Source organism: Giraffa tippelskirchi, chromosome 3 (genome assembly GCF_054371585.1).
Source record: "Giraffa tippelskirchi isolate mGirTip1 chromosome 3, T2T-mGirTip1v1.2.pri, whole genome shotgun sequence".
Lineage (NCBI taxonomy): Eukaryota > Metazoa > Chordata > Mammalia > Artiodactyla > Giraffidae > Giraffa > Giraffa tippelskirchi.
The window spans coordinates 162,104,651-162,125,976 of NC_137277.1; the positions used below are offsets into that span (position 1 = coordinate 162,104,651).

Consider the following 21,326-nt stretch of genomic DNA (forward strand, 5'->3'; position numbering starts at 1 on the left):
CAACCCTTTTTGACCCCATGGACCGTGGTACCCCATAGGAATATCATGGAGGTCAATGGCTGCGGCACTGTCCTCAGGGATAAGGCAGAAAGAAATAATCACATGGCCTTTTTCCTGGACTTGGGTAAGACAGTACTCTAGGAAACTTTCCAAAATGATTTGAGGGTCTAAGAGGGCTGGGGTCTCAGTTGAGGTCACTGTAACTGAGGCACAGACATGTCCCAAGGAGCCCAGCATTGTGTTGGGTTCCAAGGACACAAGGATGAATCAGACAAGACCCCTTCCATTAGGACCTCCTGTCTAAGTGACTGTACCCCATCTCTCCAGGTGTCTGGAACCAGAGGACCCTGGGTGGGAAAGGTTGAATCTCCAGCTCAGAGGGACCACTTGGTTTCCTTTGCATTGCCCATGTTTCAGGATCATGGTTCAACTTTAAGAACCACAGGCTTATAAGATCTGTAAGAAAAGTTGGAGAATTTCCTGGAGACATCTAAATGGCAGGAGATGGTGGGGAAGAAGGCATACAAACCTGTCTCTTAACAAAGGGGTGCTTTCCACAAGTTGATAAAGAGTATCACCCTCACTCCAAGCCAGAGGAAAGGAGGTAAGTCCTGTGGCCAAGTTTGCAGGCTCAGACAAAAGGATTCAAATCCTATTATGTGCCATGTGCTCAGTCGTATCTGACTCTTTGCGACCCCATGGACTGTAGCTCGCTAGGCTCCTCTATCCATGGAATTCTCCAGGCAAGAATATTGGAGTGAGTCACCATTTCCTCCACCAGGGGATCTTCCCAACCCAGGAATCAAACCCACATCTCCTGTGTCTCTTGCATTGCAGGTGGATTCTTTACCCACTGAGCCACTGGGGAAGCCCCACAGACACAAGGATTCAGGTCCTAGTTCTACCTCTGTAATCACGGAGATGTTATTGAATCTCTCAAAGCCTCCATTTCTTCATCTGTAAAATGGGGACAGTAATGGCAGCTACTCACAGGGAGTCTGTTGAGAATCAAATGAGGAAAATCTATGTCAAGGGCTTAGTGCTCTGTACGGCACATTAAAACTGTTCCGTGGATTTCAATTATTAAAAAAAAGCTTTTTTCCCCTCAAAATGTGCTGGAGTTGGGATTATTTGCCCTTTTTTTTCTGCTTCAAAGTACATTTAAGCTGTAAACCTTGCTGCTTTTAATATCATCAGTCATTACCAATGGATGAGAATACTCCTGTTGAAGCTCTTGGCTCTTCCATTTTCTGACAATTTCAGTACTTTTTTCTGTATCTCGTAGTTTCTGTTATGGTACCTTAGGCAAGAGGTAATGTTCCGGTTATCTACTGTTGTGTAACAAACTGCACTGCAATTTAGTGCCTTAAAACAACAGCTGTACATGTTTTATCTCACAAGTTTATAGGTCAAGAACTTGGGCAGTACTTGACTGAGTGATTCTTCCACTTCATTTAGTGTTGCCAGAGGTAACTGGTTGATACCTGGTCTGTGTTGGTGCAATCGGCTAGAATTCTGGGCTCAGCTGGGGTGGTCAAGTGTTTACACGTAATCTCTCCTGTTTGGTAGCTTAAGGTAATCAGACTTCTTACAATGAGACTCAAGATTCCATTAGCCTGTACAGCGACAGTATAACCTAGCTTCAGAATTTCCAGGATATTAGTTCTACCACATTCTATTGGGTAATCCAAGTCACCAAAGCCAGATTCAAGAAGAGGAGAATTAGATTCCACCTCTCAAAAGTAAGAGCAGCAAGGAATTTGCAGTCATATTGAATCCACCAGAGGTAATGAGAGCATACAGATCAATATTTGTAATGTAAAAATACAAACAACTGGGGAAAAAAATAAAAAGGAATATATATGATCGTTTATCCCCTCTATGAATGGATAAATTCTCTAAGCATAAGAGAACTGAAAGAAATCAGAAAGGAAAATAAGAGTTCAAATTTCTGTATTTCAAAAGCATTGAAGGGTTTTCCTGATGGTTCAATGGTTAAGAATCCACCTGCCAATGCAGGGGACATGGGTTCGATCCCCGGTCGGGGAAGATCCCAAATGCCGCAGGGCAACTAATCCGGTGTGCCACAACCACTGAGCCTGCATGTTGCAACCACTGAAGCCCATGCGCCTAGAGCTTGTGCTCCACAACAAGAGAAGCCACCACAATGAGAAGCCCATGCACCACACCTAGAGAATACCCCTACTTGCTGCAACTAGAAAAAGCCTGCTCTCAGCCAAAAATAAATCAACAAATCTTTTTTAAAAGCATTGTAAACAAAATAAAAAATAAACTGAAGCCACAAAAATAGCTATAATATATAATAGATTAATATCACTAAGGTGGAAAATTAATACGAAAATCAATAAGAAAAAGAAGTCCAACAGAAAATTAAGGAAGTAAGTGAATGGACAATTCCTCCCAATAAGAAATGCATATGACTACTGAATATGAGCATAAAAATTCAATCTCACTCCAAAAATAGACATTAAAACCACTGTAAGGTATTTTGTAAACTCCTTGACTTTGTCTGACCAAAAATACTCACCTTGATACTAGCAAAGAGTCAGGAGACAGTCATTCACAACAAACCTCCTGGAAATCAGCTTAATAATAAATATTAAATTCTTATCAAATGCCATACTCTTGGAAAGCTATTTCTACTTCCAGGAATTTATCCTAAAGAAATAATTATCAGCATGCACAAAGATTTAGAGACGAATATACTCACTGCAGTATTATACAAGATAACACAAAATTGGAAGAAATCTAATAATAAGGGATTGCTTAAATAAATCTCAGTATTTTCACATAACATAATACTGTGCAACCATTAAAAAATAAGGTAAATATGATATCAGTATGAGAGAAATTTCACAATTTATTGTTAAGGGAAATCTATGCTGTACGATTCCATTTTTGCACAAATAAAATATTTACAGAGAAAACAATGTTGGTCTGATATATATATCATTGCTTCCACTACTCAGAGCCACTTGAAGGTACAAATCTACTATTAATATGTTCATGTGACTGTCACGGGTTGAATTGTGTTTCCCTCCCCCACCAAAGCTTTTGGAGCCCTAGTAGCCGTACCTGTGAATGTGACATCATTTAGAAGTAGGGTCTTTGCCGATCAAGTTAATATCATTAAGGTGGTTTGACATCCAGTAGAACACTGTCCTTATAAAAGCAGAAATTTGGACATAAACATATGCACACAGAGAGAACACCATGTGAAAAGGAAGGCATAGATTATGGTGATGCAGCAGAACCCCAAAAAACCCAAAGATTCCAGCAAATCACCAGAATCTAGGGAAGAAGCACAGCCTTCAGGAGGACTCAATCATGCAGACACCTGGATCTCAGACTTCTGGCCTCCAGGACCATGAGACAATGAATTTTTTTGTTGAGCCACCTGGTTTATGGTGTTTTGTTATGATAGCCCTAACAAATTCACACAGCTGTGTGACATCAGACTGCCTGGCCTAAGCTGGCGCAGTCAAAGTCATCTTGGAACTTAGAACTGGGACAATGAAAGAAGGAGCAGGGAGACTGACAAATCCTGGAGGCTTCAGGGCAGACAGGAGGGCCACGTGTGCACTAAGGAGTGAGCAGAGGGAAACGCTCTTCAGAGACAGAAGATAGGAGCAGATGGAGAGATGAAGCCGAGATGCCATGAAAGTAGGTCCCAAAACCCCACAGAGCCAGAAACAGGAGCTTCAGTGTCTGCTGGAATGTTTTTCCCTTGAGGCCCAGAGATTCTTTGTGTCTTGCAGGGCTCCCTGGGGCCCACCACTGCCTCTGATAACATTCCTGAGTTTGGGTCAGCCAGAGTGGATTTCAGTTCCTTACAACTCTAAGGGTGTTGATGAGAGCGCACAGGAAGGATATACAGCAAATATCAGTACTGGTTATTTCCAGATGCTGGTTCTTATTTCATCCCAAAAGTTTATCACAATTTCTAATTTTTCTGCAAGTAACCAATATATGTTCTATTTTTTTAGGCTAACTAGAATAATTTATTTATTGTTCATTTACAAAGTTATTGAGAGTTTTCTGTGTGCTGGGCAGTGAACCCTAAGAATGCAATGAACAAACCCACAAAATCCTTGTCCTCATGGAGCTAAAGATAAAGAAGATGCATAAATAAAATATACAATATGTTACACAGTGATAAGGGATAAGGAGAAAATAAAGCAGAAGAGGGAGACATAATTGTCAGGTGAGGTGGAGAGTTTTAATTTTAAGCACAGTGATTAGGGAGGATTTCGCTGAGACAAGACACGGAGGTGGTCAGAGAGCGAGTCAATTGAGTGTCTGGGAGAAAAGTGATTCAGGCAGAGAAGTCCACAAGTGCAGAGTATCTGAGGTCTGAGTGCGGCTGGAAAGTTCCAGGAAAATTAGGATGGCAGTGTATCTGAAGCAGCATCAAAGAGAGGCAGAAGACTGGGAGATGAGGTCTAAGGTATAACTGGGAAGAGTCAGGCATGCCATTTGTGGTCCTATGGGTCATGGTGAGGAGTGTAAGTGTTTTGGATTATTTCTCAATCAGGTTGCAACAAATTATCTCAAGACACAGTGGCTTGGGCTTCCCTGGTGGCTCAGTGGTAAAGAATCTGCCGGCCAATGCAAGAGACATGGGTTCAGTTCCTGATCTGGGAAGATCCCACAGGCTGCAGAGAAACTAAGGCTATGCACCACAACTATTAATACTGAGCCTGAGTGCTACAAGACTACTGAAGTCTGTGTGCTCTGGAGCCCATGCTCTGCAGCAAGAGTAGCCACCACAATGAGAAGCTTGTGCACTGCAACTAGAAAGTAGCCCCTGTGAAAATCCTGCACAGCAACAAAGACTCAGCACAGCCAAAATTAAATAAATAAATAAATAAACATTAAAAAAAAAAAAAGACATAGTGGCTTAAAAGAACAGCACACTTTAGTAGCTCATAGTTTCAGTGGTTCAGGCTGGATACGCAACCAAGATATTAGCTGGGGCTGTAGTCACCTGAGGGCTTGAGAGGAGCTGGAATGTCCACTGTCAAGGTAGCCGATTCACACAGCTGGGAAGTTGGAGCTGAGTAGTGGCGATTCACACAGCTGGGAAGTTGGAGCTGAGTAGTGGCAGGAGGTCTTAGCTGCACCACCTCAGTGTCTCCATGACATGGAGACCAGCCCAGCTCTGCAGTGGATGACCCAAGAGAGGACAAAGTGAAAACCTCAAAGTCTTTAATGGCCTGGCCTTAGGAATCACATTCCATGCACAATATCTTGCAATATTTTATTGGTTACATAAGTCAGGCCTATTCAATAGGGAGGGCTCTAAACAAGAAGGAGAACAGTAGGCCACAAGCATCACTGGGCGCCCATTTGGAAGCTGGCTACCAGTTATTCTATTTAAATGATACTTTCCAATAAATGCAAAGACAAGTGATTTGCAACATTCAACTGCATCCTTCTTTGCCGGGTTTGTCTAAATATAATCACACTGAGGAATCAAATAATTCTACAGTTCTGACTTCCAAGGGACCTAATCTATGGTAGTCAATCTTTAATCTGTAAATCCTCTCCTGGTATGCTATTTGTCTCCAGGATAAAAAAAATCTTACTAAGATACTTTAGTTGTAAATAGCAAGCATCGACTTTAGCTGGCTTGAGCACAAAGAAATGGAATTTGGGGGAAGGAGTTGATGGTGCTTCATAGAAACAATGAGAGAACTCAGTTGCCAAACCCAAAGGAGAACTGGGCTTCCTTGGTAGCTCAGACAGTAAAGAATCCACCTGCAATGCAGGAGACCTAGGTTCAATCCCTGGGTTGGGAAGATCCCCTGGAGAAGGAAATGGCTACCCATTCCAGTATTCTTGCGTGGAGAATTCCATGGACAGAGGAGATTGGCAGGCTAAGTCGCAAAGAGTCGGACACAACTAAACGACCAACACTTCACTTCTCACTTTCAAAGAAGGACAGGAAACAAAGTGGTTCTAGAGACCTGAGCACCTGAAGTCTATGGGTCTTCTCTGGGAGCACTGTTAATGTGAAAGCTGTCAGATCCTAGAGTCTCAGTTCAAGATGCCAAGTTCTTGTGAAAGCATCTGACTGTGAAATGGAGCAGGACTTCACGATTCTTGTCCCACCCCCCCAACGCCACCATGTCTACTGCCTGCTTTTTGCCTGTGGAAAGCTTCAGTCAAAGAAAAAGTTTAATCAGAGAAGTGAGAAATGCTGAAACAAAGGAAAACAGTCTAAGGAGACTAAACAATAATAATGTAGTCATTAAGCATAGTCAAGGACCTTTATTTCTTTCTCAAGGGCTGTAGATAATATTCTGAGCCATAGCCTGTGAGCTGTCTTACAGATACCAAAACACCAAGTGGAGAAATTAACTACATGATGACCAGACTGTACCCAGGACTTGAGCTGCTACAATTCTGAGAAGTGATCGCAAAGAAATGGGAACCAGTGCATCCCAGAACTGAAAATTAATTGTACCTAAAACAACCAAGATGATGCTAGTCAGACCTGATGACCAATTGAAGATGATTGTTAGAGATGACTATGCTGTTTCTGCGTGTAGCCCACCGCCAACGCCCGACTCTGTCTATAAATGCTCTCACCCCTGCTTTGGAATCGGGGAGTCGGCCTTTGGACAGATGTCTGCCACCCTCCCTTCTCTACCACTGCCAGTTGCCAGCATCTGAAATGAAGCAAACTTTCCTTTCCACCAACCTGTCCTGTTTACTGGCTTTTGAGTGGCAGAGCAGCCAGACCCCCTACTCATATCCTTTTGGTAACAATTGTGTTGACTGAATGTGCCCCACCTCCAGCTAGACCAATGACCTGGATTGGGGCAGGGAACAGGGAAGCAGCTTGTGATTCAAACTCTACCTGGAGGGTTCACCTTGAATATTGTGTGGAGGATGTTCCCAAAGAAGAGTGAGTCTTTGTGAATTGAGCAGCCACCCTAGGAATTATTTTCTATAAAGCTCACAGACATACTGTACTCAGATGGTCTCCACTGAAATTTCCTTTTTTGGCATTTTTACATCTGCCTGTGTTTTTACACAAAATTATTTTGTTATCATACCAAACAAAATGAACAATTCTTTCATCTTATTTAATATCCAGCTCAAAATTTCTTGTCTCAAGGTGTTTTTTTTACATTAAAATTTCTTGTCTCTAGGTGTTTTTTTACATAAAATTTCTTGTTATTCAATTATTTTTTTTATTGTTTAATTTGATTCACATTTTGGTTTTTAGCCTAACATAGGATCACGTCCCTAGGGGGCACTTTGGGAAAATGTGGAGTGATTTGGTTTGTCCCAGTGATGGGTAGAGGTCCCGCTCCTGTCAAAGACAGCCTGGGACCCCAGCAGCTTGATCTATCACAACTTGAGCAGCAATCCTTTGCATGGCTCACCCTATGCTCAACACAACTTTCAAATGTCCCACTAGATATTTACAGAGCTGGAAACTCATTTTATATAACTTCATTTTATATGTAAACAGAAGGACTTTCTAAAAGGGCTTTTAATATACACTAAGTATACCCCAAGAATGGAACTACTATGCAAATCACAGGAAGACTGTATTTGATATTTTGTTCAGTGCTTTACCAGAAGTTGTTCACCAGTTTAGAAAGTCACATCATTGACAGTAAAAGCTGTGCGTGGTAACTGAGTCTTCTATATCCCTGTATTAGTCTTCATTCGTAGCTGTCACATTGGTGGTGATATTACTTTGAGGAACTTGCATCTATTCCATGACGTTGTCTAGCATAGTCCTCTTCGGAGCTGCTACCTATTGAAATAAGCCCCTAAGTTCTATTTCTAGCCTCTTTCAACTCGAAGTCTCTCCCAGCCCTCTTCTTATCATGTCCAGACCAGACATGGAAGGCTCCGACTGCAAGTGTCTCAGGATAAAGCCTGACATCCAGGTTTGGAGGGAATAGGAGCAAGATGCTGATGCTGGGAAAGATTGAAGGCGGGAGGAGAAGGGGACGACAGAGGGTGAGATGGTTGGATGACATCGCCGACTCAATAGACATGAGTTTGAGTAAACTCCAGGAATTGGTGACGGACAGGGAGGCCTGGCGTGCTGCAGTCCATGGGGTCACAAGGAGTTGGACACGACTGAGCGACTGAACTGAACTGAGGAGCGAGAGCTGCGCAAGGATTTCCTGAGCTCCCTTTCAGGGGAGAGGACCGGGGAGTGCCTCTGTGGGTCGCAACAGAAAGGAGATGAGCTGGGGCTGGCTTACCAGAGGAAAACTTTCGTGTCTCACTCCTGCCACCACTGCCACTGCTGCTGCCGTCACCACCATCAACATCCACCTTCATAACAAAGCTCCTCATTTACAGGCTTCAGATTCGTCTTAAATTTCTTGAGCACTGCCACTAGGCCAGCCATGGTACCGGGCGTCTCAGAGCACTGAGGTGGGTGTTACTGCCCCTATTTTACCAGTAAGGAAACGGAGGGTGAGTTTCTACAGCAAAGAATGGAAATCCTCCTAAAACAGCCTCCCTGCTTCCAGAAAGGCTTGGGTGGTCCTTCCCACGTCCCATGCCCTTTGTTCCTTTCTACCGCGGTGCAGGCTGGGGGAGAAAGGGGCGGGAGGAGTCCCGGCCAGATGGCAGGGTATTAAATCAGATGACTCTGATTGAATAATTTGTTGCTCTTCTCTTAATTAAAAGGCTTTTCCCTAAATGACCTGCTGATCACACGGCAGTATACACTGGTGGGGCAAGAATTGGGGGGGCCAAGGGAAATTTAGACTGAGAGGGGAAGTTGTGAAAAAGAGGTGCCCAATGAGTAGAAAAGGCCCACCCTACTCATGCTGGGGGACAGTTTCGGGGAGTCCCTCTCTCTTCACGTCTGAAATGCGTTCAATCTAACGACAGAGACTTAGGGAACGGGTTCTTCTCTGGGTTTATCTGGAGGCTGACTCAACCATAGAACTCTTGAATTTCTGAGATCAACATGTAAGATTCATTTTATCTAACACATGGCTTGGCACTCAGTTTCCCCCAAGTACCGTCTGGCCATGGGGAGCGGTTAGATGACCCCTGGAGGGGGGGTTGCATATATTATGTTATTTATACGCTTGATACACTGCAAACGTGGTACGGTGGTGGGGAGGGGGGCGATGACTGGGGGCTCCTGTCGTTTCAAGCATTGTCACGATCTTCAGTTGCAATCAAATGGCATAATTTAATAAGCTCTCTATTTCTTCTGTACAATTACAGTGTATAAGTCCCTGTGATGAAAATCTGCTTCACAGCAATTATCATACAGAACCATACTTTCAAAGCTTCAAATGTAATTAGAACATGTTATTGATACCATTGAGCTAAAGATTTAAACTTGGAATTTATTTGTGAGGAACCGGTTTTGTGAATATTGATACTCTGCCCTTCAACTGCAGTTGGGAGTTAGGTGGAGAGGCCAAATTCAGTCAGAGCCACGTAACACACCCCTACTGAGGCACTCCTCCAAAGAGCTTGTCATTCAGGAGAACATCTTGTCAATCTATAACTCTTTCTCTTAAACATCATTTCATTTAATTAACCAAATTTTCCTCAGCATTTTTTGTTTGTTTTTGATATGGGCAATTTTTAACATCTTTATTGAATGTGTTACAATATTGCTTCTGTTTTATGTTTTCGTTTTTCAGTCATAAGACATGTGGGATGTTAGCTCTCCTGAGCGTGTGTACGAAGTCGCTTCAGTCATGTTTGTGACCCTACCTACTATAGCCCACCAGGCTCCTCTGTACAACCCTCACCCCTGCTTTGGGAGGCGAAGTCATAACTGCTGGACCGCGAGGAAAGTCCCTTCCTCAGCATTTGTGAATCCGTCAGGTTGGATCATCCTCGGAGCTACCATTTTTCCCTAGTTATTTCTAGGCATCAAATTCCTACTTGTCCTTCAAAAGCCAGTTTAGGCACCACTCCATACACTTTGACTCCCTCGTCCTGTGGGCCCTCTGCACCCACCATCGCTCCAGACAGCAGTGAGCTCCCCGCCAGTCCTCACAGCCATGCATTCTTTTCATATCACATTTTGATACACATCTCCTATCTTCCCCTAGACTAGAAGCTTCTGGAGACAAACATTTTCTTTTTATGTTTCTCTTCCAATCATGGGGCTTTCCCAGTGGCCCAGGGGTGAAGAATCCTCCTGCCATGCAGGAGACATGGATTTGATCCCTGAGTCAGGAAGATCCCCTGGAGAAGGAAATGGTAACCCACTCCAGTATTCTTGTCTGGGAAATCCCACGGACAGAGGAGCCTGGGGGGCTACAGAACATGGGGTCACAAACAGTCAGACAGGACTTAGGGACTAAACAACAACAACAATAGTTCCAACCATGGACAATTGGCATCTTGCAGGCAAATAATAAAGAACAGATGCTTCTTACTTCGTTTCATCCATTTGCTATTATGTTATCAGTACCACCACCATTTTCATTAGAGTAGCTTTGTAGAACATTTTAAGCTTTAACTCTAGAATAATAGCTTACATCTATTAGCTTACATCACTTCCTATGTTCCAGGTGATAGGCTAAGTGCTTTACATGATCTGATTTAATCCTAAAAGTAAGTCTCTGGGATAGACTCAATTTTTCCATGTTATAAAGGAGGAAGCCAAAATAGGAAGAAAGTAACTTACTTCAAAACAAATGCAAAGATCAAAGTGCAGAATGACATGTCCAGCCTGTTACCTTTAATAGAAAAAGGAACAAGTGTTAAATATGTTTTTACTTACATGGGTGGCACTAGTGGTAAAGAATCTGCATGCCAGTATAGGAGACATAAGAGACGCAGGTTCGATCCTTGGGTTCGATCCCTGGGTGGGGAAGAACCCCTGGAGGAGGACATGGCAACTCATTCCAGTATTCTTGCCTGGAGAATCCCATGGACAGAGGAGCCTGGTGGGCTACAGTTCATAAAGTCACAAAGAGTCAGACACGACTGAAGCGAGTTAGCACATACCTAAAATACACCCAGAAATATATGCACTAATATGATAACCAATATTGACCGTTGGGCAGGGAGGCTAAAAGCCAGAGGTGCAAGCAGAGGCAGATTCAAGTCTTGGAGGCACTGAAACTCATATAGTTTGGTCAGGACAGCTTTTAAAGAAAAAATAATGTAAAATGAATAGAGAATCAGGTACCTAACAGGGCCTTAGAAGAGACTCATGCAAAGAGGTACCTGAAGCTGAAACTCATGTAGCTTCATGTTAAATCTGCTTCCAGCTGGAAAAAAACATTTCACTGTATGTGCTCTTACATGTGCATAGAATTTGAATCATGTGAATGTATTGCCTATTCAAAAAGTATATTGCTTTTAATTAATATTTTCAAATACTATCTCTCCAATGGATATCATGAAACAGGACTTCTAAATTGTTCAAAAAGCAAATCACTGTTTTCATTTGTTGACAAGCAGAGGAGGTGCCTGTAGTAAGCTAGAGAGGGTGCTGAGAAGGAATCCTGGAGTTTCCTGTTTAAATGGAAACAGGGTAGCAGAAGGTGGGGAATTTACCTCCATCATTTGAAAATAGAGACTCTGGGCCTGAGTCTAAAACACTTGAGTTTGTAATACTCACCGGACTACACATCACTTGCTGCACAAGTAGGGTTAAGGAGAAAGTCCCTGCTCTTTCAGAAGCTTACAAGAGCAAAATAAAAACTCAAATCATAATGAGCTGATTGCTCAGAGAAAGGTTGATTTCCTGGAAACAGGGGCTGTAGGACCAAGGAGGTGAGTGGACTGGATGCTAATGCTCTTTCCCAAATGGATCTGATGGCCCGTGGTTTGCTATTAGTGCAGCCAGGAGAAGGAGGTCCTTTACTGTAAACTACCTAGAAAGCATTAGTTCTCTTAACCAGTCAATTAGGATAATTTACCCTCGTGATATATGGGACTGTTCCTGCTCTGTGATTTAGTCTGAGCATGCCTCCTTCTAATGAAGATGGAAATAGCCCTGTTTGCAGCAGATGGCCAACCTGCGTCCTCACCACCCTAATGCCTCACCCTGCAGCTTGCAGCCTGGCTCTGCAGAAGGGATTGATCGCAAGCCCCCAGGTCAACAGGAACATAAAACGGCTAGCAGCTCCCTCCATCTCTCTCTCTCTCCCATAGACAGAAAAAACTGCACTTGCAGAGAATTTGGAATGGACACTAAAGAGAATCGTCTGACAGGTAAAAAATGTGAAATACTGGAGTCAGGGTAGGAAGGAGAGGTGTGTTTCCCAGAACCAGAGGAATCCCACACTTTGGATGGTTATTTACATGCTGTCTTAGTTACGGTGAAGACAGTGTGCAGCCCTCAAGGCCACTTAAACTGACCCCTACTTTTGAAATTCCTTATCGATTGAAAGACCTTTTGTTTGTGTGATGTTTCATTTGAATCAGAAGTGTATCCCCTTTCTTTTTCTATTGAAGGGAGGGAAGGCAATTGACTGCTGCAGAAGTAAAAATCAAACCAATGTGAGTGGGAAGGGACTTCCTTCTGTGCTCACAATGCAGGGGGCTCAAGTTCAATCCCGGGCCAGGGAACTAGATCCCACATGCTGCAACTAAAGGTCCCATGTGCTGAGACTAAGACCTGGCAGAACGGAGCCAAATAAATAAATATTTTCTTAAAGCAAGTAGGGAAAGGCTAGAGGAGGGAAATGTAAACTGTTAGGCTCACAGTCTTTGGCAACTCAAAACCAGGAGAAATTCATGACATATAACAAACTACTAAAAATGTTTTATTTCCATGATGTGGGCAGGCTGGATATGGGATTAGAGAAACAGAGGTGGGAAAAGGGAAGAATAAAAAGGTAATAAATGTAATGCTGCACAATACAAAAAAGAAAGAAATAGTAAGAGACAAAGCATAAACAGAGAAAAGTGGAAGTCACTCAGTCACGTTCAGCTCTTTGTTACCCCATGGACTATACAATCCATGGAATTCTCCAGGCCAGAACACTGGAGTGGGTAGCTGTCCCCTTCTCCAGGGGATCTTCCCAACCCAGGGATCAAACCCAGGTCTCCTGCATTGCAGGTGGATTCTTTACCAGCTGAGCCACCAGGAAGCAAGAAGAGTCAGACAGAGTGATGGGAACAGTAACACAGGCTGGAATCATGGACTATTATTTGCCCCCTGGTGGCCTTCAGGGATATTGCACCAAGCCAATGACTCCTAATCCGAAAGACCCTGATGCTGGGAAAGACTGAAGACAAGAGAAGGCGGCAATCGAGGATGAGATGCTTGGAGACGGCATCACTGACTCAATGAACATGAGTTTGTGCAAACTCAGGAAGACAGTGAAGGACAGGGAAACCTAGCATGCTGCAGCCCATGGGGTCCCGAAGAGTTGGACACGACTCAGCAATTGAACAACAAAACAAAACACAAATTGCATGCTACCACCTGGGCAATTTCCCATGGGGTGGATTATCTACTGTGTATCAAATATAGAATACTGAGCCAAGTCTGAAGGTTCTTCCCTTACTGTAGCACCTAAGGAGCAGCATCCTGGATAAGGAGTAGCAGGTAGGACATCTGAAATCAAGTTTGGGCTCCAATGTTATCTATATCCTCAAACAAGCTACTTATCTCCTCTTTGCCCCCATATTCATTTAATCACCATGAAAGAACAAAATTTTTCCAGTTAATATTTCTGTAAAGAAGCTCCCTAGTATACAGAAAAACACAGAAGTGTGTAAGAACGTTCTGTTTACTCCCCCAGCTTTCTAAGCAACTTCAGGTCCATTGCCACCAATGGGAGGTGAGCAATGGGTCTCTCTTTGCATGCTGTGTGCTGGCCTCAGACAGTCAGGCTCCCTGAGAAGGGGACGTGGTGCTGGAGTCTTCCTCCACCATCTTTCCAACATGACCGTCTCGCCAAGCAACCATGCTCTCTGGTCTGGACTCCTTCCTACATGGCTTCCCAAAAGGCCTTCCTGTTGGCACTCTCCCCTTCCTCCAGGGATATCTCCACTGAGCAGCAAGAGCAGTCTTCCTAAGACACCAAATCGCACTATTCCAGGGTGAATCCTTCCAGTGGGTCCCCACGGCTCCCTAAACAAAATCCAAACATTCATGCAGGATCCTGGCATTATCTGCCCTACGCCTGCCCCCTGCTTTCCCTCCCACTGTCCTACAGCCACACTTGCCTTCTTTTAGCTCCACAGACACGCCCAGCTCTTTCTTATCTGGGTCCCTTGGGCTCAGGACCCTCCTCCTTCCAATATTTTCATGACTGCCTCCCCTCATCCTCTGCTCTCAGATTCAATGCCTCCCTTTGAGGAGTCCTTTCCTGACCACTGTGAACTGGTTCCTTCCGTCTTTCCTTGGGCCCTCTGTTTAGGTTTTTCAAAGACTTATTGTTTAGTTTGTTTCCTTTTTGTGTGTTTGTGTGTGTCTGCCTCCCCAACCAGACTGTAAATTTTAAGAAAAAAGGGTGACATCTCTGGGTTTTGATTGACTGTGGCAACCCCAGGGCCTTTGCACAGCATATGTATGGCTTATAGCAGGTCCTTGAATTGCTGCTAAATGAATATATGAATGGATGGATGCATAAAATGGAGTTTGTGATTTGGAGAAACAAAAAAGTAAAATTTCACAGGTTTAAGGAAACTGGAGCAGGGTATTGGGTGGGGGGTGCTTTTGGCAAAGTCGTTGCAACAGAAATGTGCCAGATTTGAGGGAGAGGCTTGTGAATTAATCACAGCCACTAAGACCAAAGTATGTTAGTTGCTCAGTCGTGTCCGACTCTTTGCAACCCCACCGACTGTAGCCTATCAGGTTCCTCTGTCCGTGATATTTTCCAGGGAAGAATAATAATTTCTCATCTTTATGAGAAATTAAGATGCTTGGAGAACATTCACACCTAACTGTGGAATGCACAGTGTAGAAATGATACTGAATTTCTGTCTTTATACATTTAGAGCTTTGGCAGGGCAGGGAGGTGGGGGGTGCGGATGAGAGGAGGGAGAAAAACTCAACTGTCAGACTCGAAGCAATTAAGTCCATCAGAATGGAACAACCACAGCCGCTAAGGAAGGTGAATTTCTTGGCTTATAAACCTTCACATGGCTCCTCTGTGCTTTGGATATGCAAATACCTTCACTGACTGGCAGCACTCGAGGTGGAAACAGCCTCCTTATCCACCCAAAGTCTTGCATCTGCTCCCAAATCTTATCACAGTGCTCTAGGTGTAATTAACTTGAGTGATGGCAAGCCCTTGAAGTGCCTGTCAAAAATTCCCTTCCCAAAGGACTGTCAACCCTCACTAGGGGATCAGAAACAGGGAAGGGGGAAGCCCAATGCCTGCATCACTAGCATGTAAGCTCCAGGGAAAGGGCTGCAGGAGGTACCCAGACATACTGCTAGGCAAGGGCAAGCATGCAACAGCTACTTGTATGTTTAACTAGTGTCAGAAAAAGTCCTGTGGGACTGATGTTCCCCATTCCAGCCCAGCCTCTGCCTGGTCCTTGCTGTCAGGCACAGCTAAATCCTTTGGGTGTGTTTTTACAACACACAAAGTTGCTGTCTGAACCTGCAGCTGGTCTGGCCTCTGTTTCCTCATTTGCAAAACCAGATAGTCTAGTTCCAGCTTTAAAAGTCCATGTCAATGTATTTGTGAATCATGCATCTACACTATCAATGCATTTGGTTCACTGCTCACAGATACAAAAGAGGTGGACTGTTTTTATGGTTTGTCAGATAAGAGATAGGACCCTCAGTTACATTAAAATTTCAGATAGAAATAATAGCTTTTTAATAAAAGCATGTCCCATGCACTATTGGGGACAAATATCTGGGACATTTGCTAAATCTGACAATTTTAGCTATTTGTCTTCTATCCTCCAAATAATGTAATCTTTTGGAGGAACAGGAAGTGGATCTTATCGCTGGAATCCCTTATAATTGTGTCTGTCAAATTTTTGGATTTCACAGACTAAATATTATTGGGTATTTCTGAAAGGAAACCTACTTTTAATTTTGCTAAACGAAGACATTTATGACAGTCTTCACTTTCCTAAAGAAAAACCAGTTAAACTTTTAAAAACTATTGGGCTGGCCAAAAAGTTCATTTGGGTTTTCCTGCACTGTCCTGAACGAACTATTTATTGGCCAACCCAAAACAAAATGAGCCTTCAAGCCATTTTATGTAATTTTATATAATTATATAAATCATTAAAAAAATAACTTTACAAGTTACTTATCACATTTTCCTTTTGTTTGTGTGCATATAAGGCACCCAGGCAATGTTTCAAACCAGTGGACACTGCCCAGCTGACCGGTGTTTGGGAGCTTCAGTTGTGTGGTGTTTGTTTGATAGCCTTGCAAAATGTTTGTTTTCTTTTTTTTTTTTTTCTTTTTTTGCTGTAGCTGCGAGGAAGCTCTGAGTCAACCTGGAGCTCAGCTTCTACAACTACTCTTACCTCTCCCTCTAATCTTTGTCTCCCATGTTTTCCTCCAGGCCTTTAAAATCTCTTCAGTGAATGAATTTTTACTATAAGCTGCCTGAAGAACTTTGGAAGTAAAGAAATTTAAACAAAAAAGCCTTGCATATAACAGCACTCAATCAGTGGTGCCGTTGACAAAGCAGATGTGAGCACTGAGTGGTGTTTGATTAGTTTACTTTCTGAAGACAATTTTTTTAAACTGAATTCTTATTCTAACTTTCTATTCTTAGAATTTTAGAATGTTTGCGCTAGAACAGTAAGCACATCTTTTATTTAACCTAGACTTCCTGAATTAGGATTTGATCCCATGAATCTATAGGAATATTAGAACCCAAGCTCCACTGGTCCCCACGCCCGCTTAGCACACATCGAAGGGCAATATGTCATTTTACAAGTGAGCCAACTGCCAAGGGCAGTGACTGTCGTATGAAGGGGTGGCAGACGTGGGTGCAGTGCCTAGTACCCAGCTTTTTAGCAAATTAACTGACTCTGTTGGGGGACAGGAAGGGCAGGGAAAGATGTTCATTCATTTCTGCTCATACTACATAGTAGGAAATGGCTTCTGGGTATAAGTAATGAAAGACCTAAGAAGGTATTTGAAGGCAGGAGGAGAAGGGGACAACAGAGGATGAGATGGTTGGATGGCATCACCGACTCAATGGACATGAGTTTGAGCAAGCCTGGGAGTTGGTGATGGACAGGGAAGCCTGGAGTGCTGCAGTCCATGGGTGGGTTACAAAGAGTCAGACACGACTGAGTGACTGAACTGAAGAAGATATATCTCAAATAATAGCAACGTCTCTTTCCCATCTGTTCTGAGATTTCACAGTTCCTTAAGTGCTTCTCCTGTATTTTCTCAATTTGATCCTTACCACAACAAGAAGATTTAGCAAGGTGGTACTGTTTCCTTATTGTAACTTTAAGGATGAGGAAATAGAGGTAGGGTCACTGTGTTGACTTGGCCAGTGAAAGGGGTGGAGCTGAGATTTGAACACTATCTAGTGCTGAACTTCACTCAAGCCCTGTAAGACAGGCCAATGCCTTTGTCATTTAAAAAAATCTGGTTTACTGTTTCAAAAATCACACAAGTTCTATATGATTATTTTAAGAAAATTCAAGTAATTCAGAAAATTCTAGATCAAAAAGTAGACTAGTGTACCCCATCCTCCCTTGGTTGTTAACTGAATTTACACACACTGATAGGTAAGGATTTTTTTTAAAAAATGGATCAAACTATACACATTGATGTGCTTTGTTTTCCTTAACAATATATCTTAGTCGTTTTTCTGGATCCTTAAGTAAAGATCTACCTGTTTGTTTTTAAATGTGCCATGTGTGAAAACAGAATAGCAATATTTATGTGTACAGTGATGATAGGGGAATATTGTATTTACCAACAGTATTTAATAATGGAGTTGATTATGGAATGGAAACAGGGCTCACACTGGTGCTCAGAAATGGGGTAAACCGACTTGATAGTGTCAGGTTACTAATTTTCTCTCAAACGTGTGGGCTCCAGAGTCAGAACCACAAATAGGCTAATAAGGCTTTGAAAAAGTTATCCAGTAGCTGTTCATTTTTCCTATCTGTAAAAGGGGGATACAAATACTGTGTGTTCCTTATAATTGTAGTGAGGATTAAATGAGATAATTCAGATTAAATGCTCAACACAACTACTGAAGATGAAAAGGATGATTATGACAATGACAGCGTCGACAATGCTAATTCTCTTTTGGTTCAAGTAGGTCAGGTCAGCGTTGGAACAGCAGGTGAGGCTTAAATTGCAAAGTTATCAATATCGGGAACGGGTTCTCCAGGGCTACCAAATCCGACTGCCTGTCTCTCCATATTACTATGAGATTAGCCACAGATTCAGTATCTTTGACTTGTCAAACGAAATTCTTGTGTTATTATGATGTTGTACATTTTGCACAGCTCATACTGCTTCCTTCCTGGGTGCTGCTAACAATAAGAGCATGGGAAAAACAAAACAAAACAAAACCCCCACAACTCTGACAGTTCTTCACAGCAAGACTTCAGTTTTGGAAACCTCAACAACTCAGGTTTAATGATCCAGAATTTGGTGAAACCTTTCAGGGAACTGTTGTTTTTCAGTCGCTCAGTCGTGTCCGACTCTCTGGGACCCCATGGACTGCAGCATGCCAGGCTCCCCTGTCCTTCACTGTCTCCCAGAACTTGCTCAAACTCATGTCCATCCAGTCGGTGATGCCATCCAACCATCTCGTCCTCTGTCGTCTCCTTCTCCTGCTTTCAGTCTTTCCCAGCATCAGGGTCTTTCTAAAGAGTCTCTTCCCGACAGGTGGCCAAAGTATTACAGGAAATGGAAGACTACAATTCCCAGGGTGGACCATTTCCACCCCGCCCATGACGTTGCGTCTCTCCTAATTCTCCCCAGGCTCCTAGCTCAAACTACAAATCCCAGAAGGCTCTGCACCACCGCTCCCGCCTCCCGCTTCCTGAACTCTCACTTTTTAAAGCGCAATTCGGACCGCTTTGTCCACTGGGAAATGTAGTTCCTCGGTGAGCGACCCTGCCATTAACACTACCTCTCAGGCCAGGGAACTGAAATAAGGCGAGCGAACTGGCAAGCACTCGAGTACCTGCGCCTAACCGGTCACCGGAAGAGCAACCTGGCTCCGGAGGGCCCTGGACACGCGCCTGGGTTCGGGGTCTGGCGCGAATGAAGCTCGCAGTCTAGGTCGCACCAGGCGAGAAGGTAAAACGGGAGGAAGGCGGCGGAGAAGGACGAGACCAAATACCAGTCTAGAGCAGGGAGTGGCCAACGGAAAGGGTGAATCCAAGTGGAGATGATAGGGGTGGGAATGGCGCTTCCGTCCTGCCAGGCCTGGGGGGAGATGCGCGCCCCCAAAATGGGGTGGAACCCAGGTCCTAGCAAAACGAAGAGGGGCCTCCGTGTAGTGGGATGGCTTTATGGTTTGGGGCTGATCAGCCTCATCCCTCGGCCTCGTCTCCCCTGGCTAGTGGAGGCAGCACACCAGGCCTTGGACCTGGAGAGTTTGGGGTCGCGGCAAAGCCCTGGATGGCAAGTTTAGGCAGGAGTGTTTTGCCCAGGGAGCCTGAGAACTTGAGCGGAGCCCCGGGAACAAAGCCTTTCTCTAGCCCCTTCCTAACTGTTGGCGGTTGGAGGAAGTGGGAGGTCTGTGGGGACAGATGTTTGCGGAGGTTCTGGGCAAAGACAGTCGCAGGAGGAAGGAAACCTTTTTAACCCCAGGCTCTTCTCAGAGTACCCCACCCCCACCCCCTTGTCGTCACCGTAAACATTAGGTGGCCAATTGAGAGTCGACTCTATTCTGAATCAAGCCAGAGAAGTTGGTGTCAAGCGCCTGGGCCTAGAATGTTGTAAAAGTGGCTCAGCTCTTCGAAAAAGGACCTAAGTAAATTAATTGGGGAAAAAAATCAGGCTCGGGATACAGAACAGACAGTATGTAAAAGATCCTGCTTCAGTTGTGTTCCACTCTTCGTGGACCCATGGGCTGTAGCCCACCAGGCTCCTCTGTCCGTGGGATTCTCCAGGCAAGAATGCCTGCGTCTCTTAGGGCTCTTGCTTTGGCAGGAGGGTTCTTTACCACTCTTCCAGGGGATCTTCCCAACTCAGAGATTGAACCCAGGTCTCCCTCATTGCAGGTGGATCCTTTACCATCAGAGCCACCAAGGAAGCCCAGGAATACTGGAGTGGGTTATCTATCCCTTCTCCAGGGTATCTTCCCGGATCAGGAATAGAACCAGGGTCTCCCTGGTGGCTCAGCTGATGAATCTCCTGCAATGCAGGAGACCTGGGTTCAATCCCTGGGCTGGGAAGATCCCCTGGAGAATGGAACAGCTACCCACTCCAGTATTCTGGCCTGGAGAATTCCATGAACTATATAGTCCTTGGGGTCGCAAAGAGTCGGACAAGACTAAGCGATTTTCACTTTTCTTTACCACTAGCGCCACCTGGGAAGCCCATATAATTTGTAGTAAATTTATCTATCTACAAAATACAGGACCTGTATCTAAGGATATGGATAGAAAAAAAAGAATTATACTGTACTCTATGAACCCTAGCTGGCTTTCCTGGTGGCTTGGTGGTAAATAATCTTGCCTGCCAAAGCAGGAGATGCAAGAGACACAGGTTTGATCCCTGGGTGGGGAAGATCCCCTGGAGAAGGAAATGGCAACCCACTCCAGTATTCTTGCCTGGGAAATCCCATGGACAGAGGAGCCTGGCGGGCTGCCGTCCATGGGGTCACAAGAGTTGGACACCATTTAACGACTAAACCACCACCTATGAACAGTAGTTATTGGTGGATGATGAGATTACAGATTAATTTTACTCTTTTCTTTACATCTATATGTAGCATCTGGATTTGTACAATGAGCATGTGTTACTGCTTTCACCTTACTTTTCCAAGAGTCACTTGTTGCTCCTTGGTCGTGGGTTTACCACCTGCAGATTGCCTTGCTAGGAATGATAAAAGGATTCAGTTTGAGGGGTGAATTTAGTGTGTAGTCTTTGCGATGATAATGTTTTTTTCCTTCTTCCAGGTTGGAAAGAGGCTATTTTATAAATGTCACGTCATGGTATGTGGTTGTTTTGGTCTATGTCAGTCTAATCCATTATCCTTTCTAGTTTAAAATGCTCCCTTCTCTTTATCTGATGGATTTAGATTGCACTGCGTAACTTGCTTGGGATCTGATAACTAACTCTTGTTGGCTGGTGGATGAGAGGGAGAAAAATATTGCAGTTGAAATACCTTTTCAACTTTGGATTTGATTGACCTTGCTATTTGCTTTTTTTGTCAGGGTCATGGTTTTTGTCATATGTGTGTGTGTAT

General features: G+C 43.9%; 2 protein-coding genes across 16 annotated transcripts in view; one reads left to right on the forward strand and one right to left on the reverse strand.

Annotated features, from left to right (window-relative positions):
• Positions 1-19,238, reverse strand: part of MARCHF4 (membrane associated ring-CH-type finger 4) — a 162,841-nt gene extending 143,603 nt beyond the window's left edge. Inside the window, exons 1-5 of the mRNA XM_081578231.1 lie at positions 18,960-19,238; positions 10,670-10,721; positions 8,259-8,449; positions 5,009-5,182; positions 3,097-3,183 (exon numbers count right to left, since the gene is read on the reverse strand). Coding sequence (XP_081434357.1) covers positions 3,097-3,114 — 18 coding nt within the window. The 5' untranslated portion in view covers positions 3,115-3,183; positions 5,009-5,182; positions 8,259-8,449; positions 10,670-10,721; positions 18,960-19,238. The remainder of the gene's footprint in view (positions 1-3,096; positions 3,184-5,008; positions 5,183-8,258; positions 8,450-10,669; positions 10,722-18,959) is intronic.
• Positions 18,991-21,326, forward strand: part of SMARCAL1 (SNF2 related chromatin remodeling annealing helicase 1) — a 53,502-nt gene continuing 51,166 nt past the window's right edge. For 3 of the 15 annotated variants that reach the window (XR_014079099.1, XM_081578221.1, XM_081578228.1), the window contains exon 1: positions 18,991-19,207. Coding sequence is in view for 2 of the 15 variants with exons in the window: in XM_081578215.1 (XP_081434341.1) it covers positions 19,299-19,534; positions 21,037-21,072 (272 nt within the window). In the remaining 13 variants the exon portion in view is untranslated. The other 12 variants (XM_081578217.1, XM_081578225.1, XM_081578220.1 and 9 more) reach the window with 8 other exon arrangements.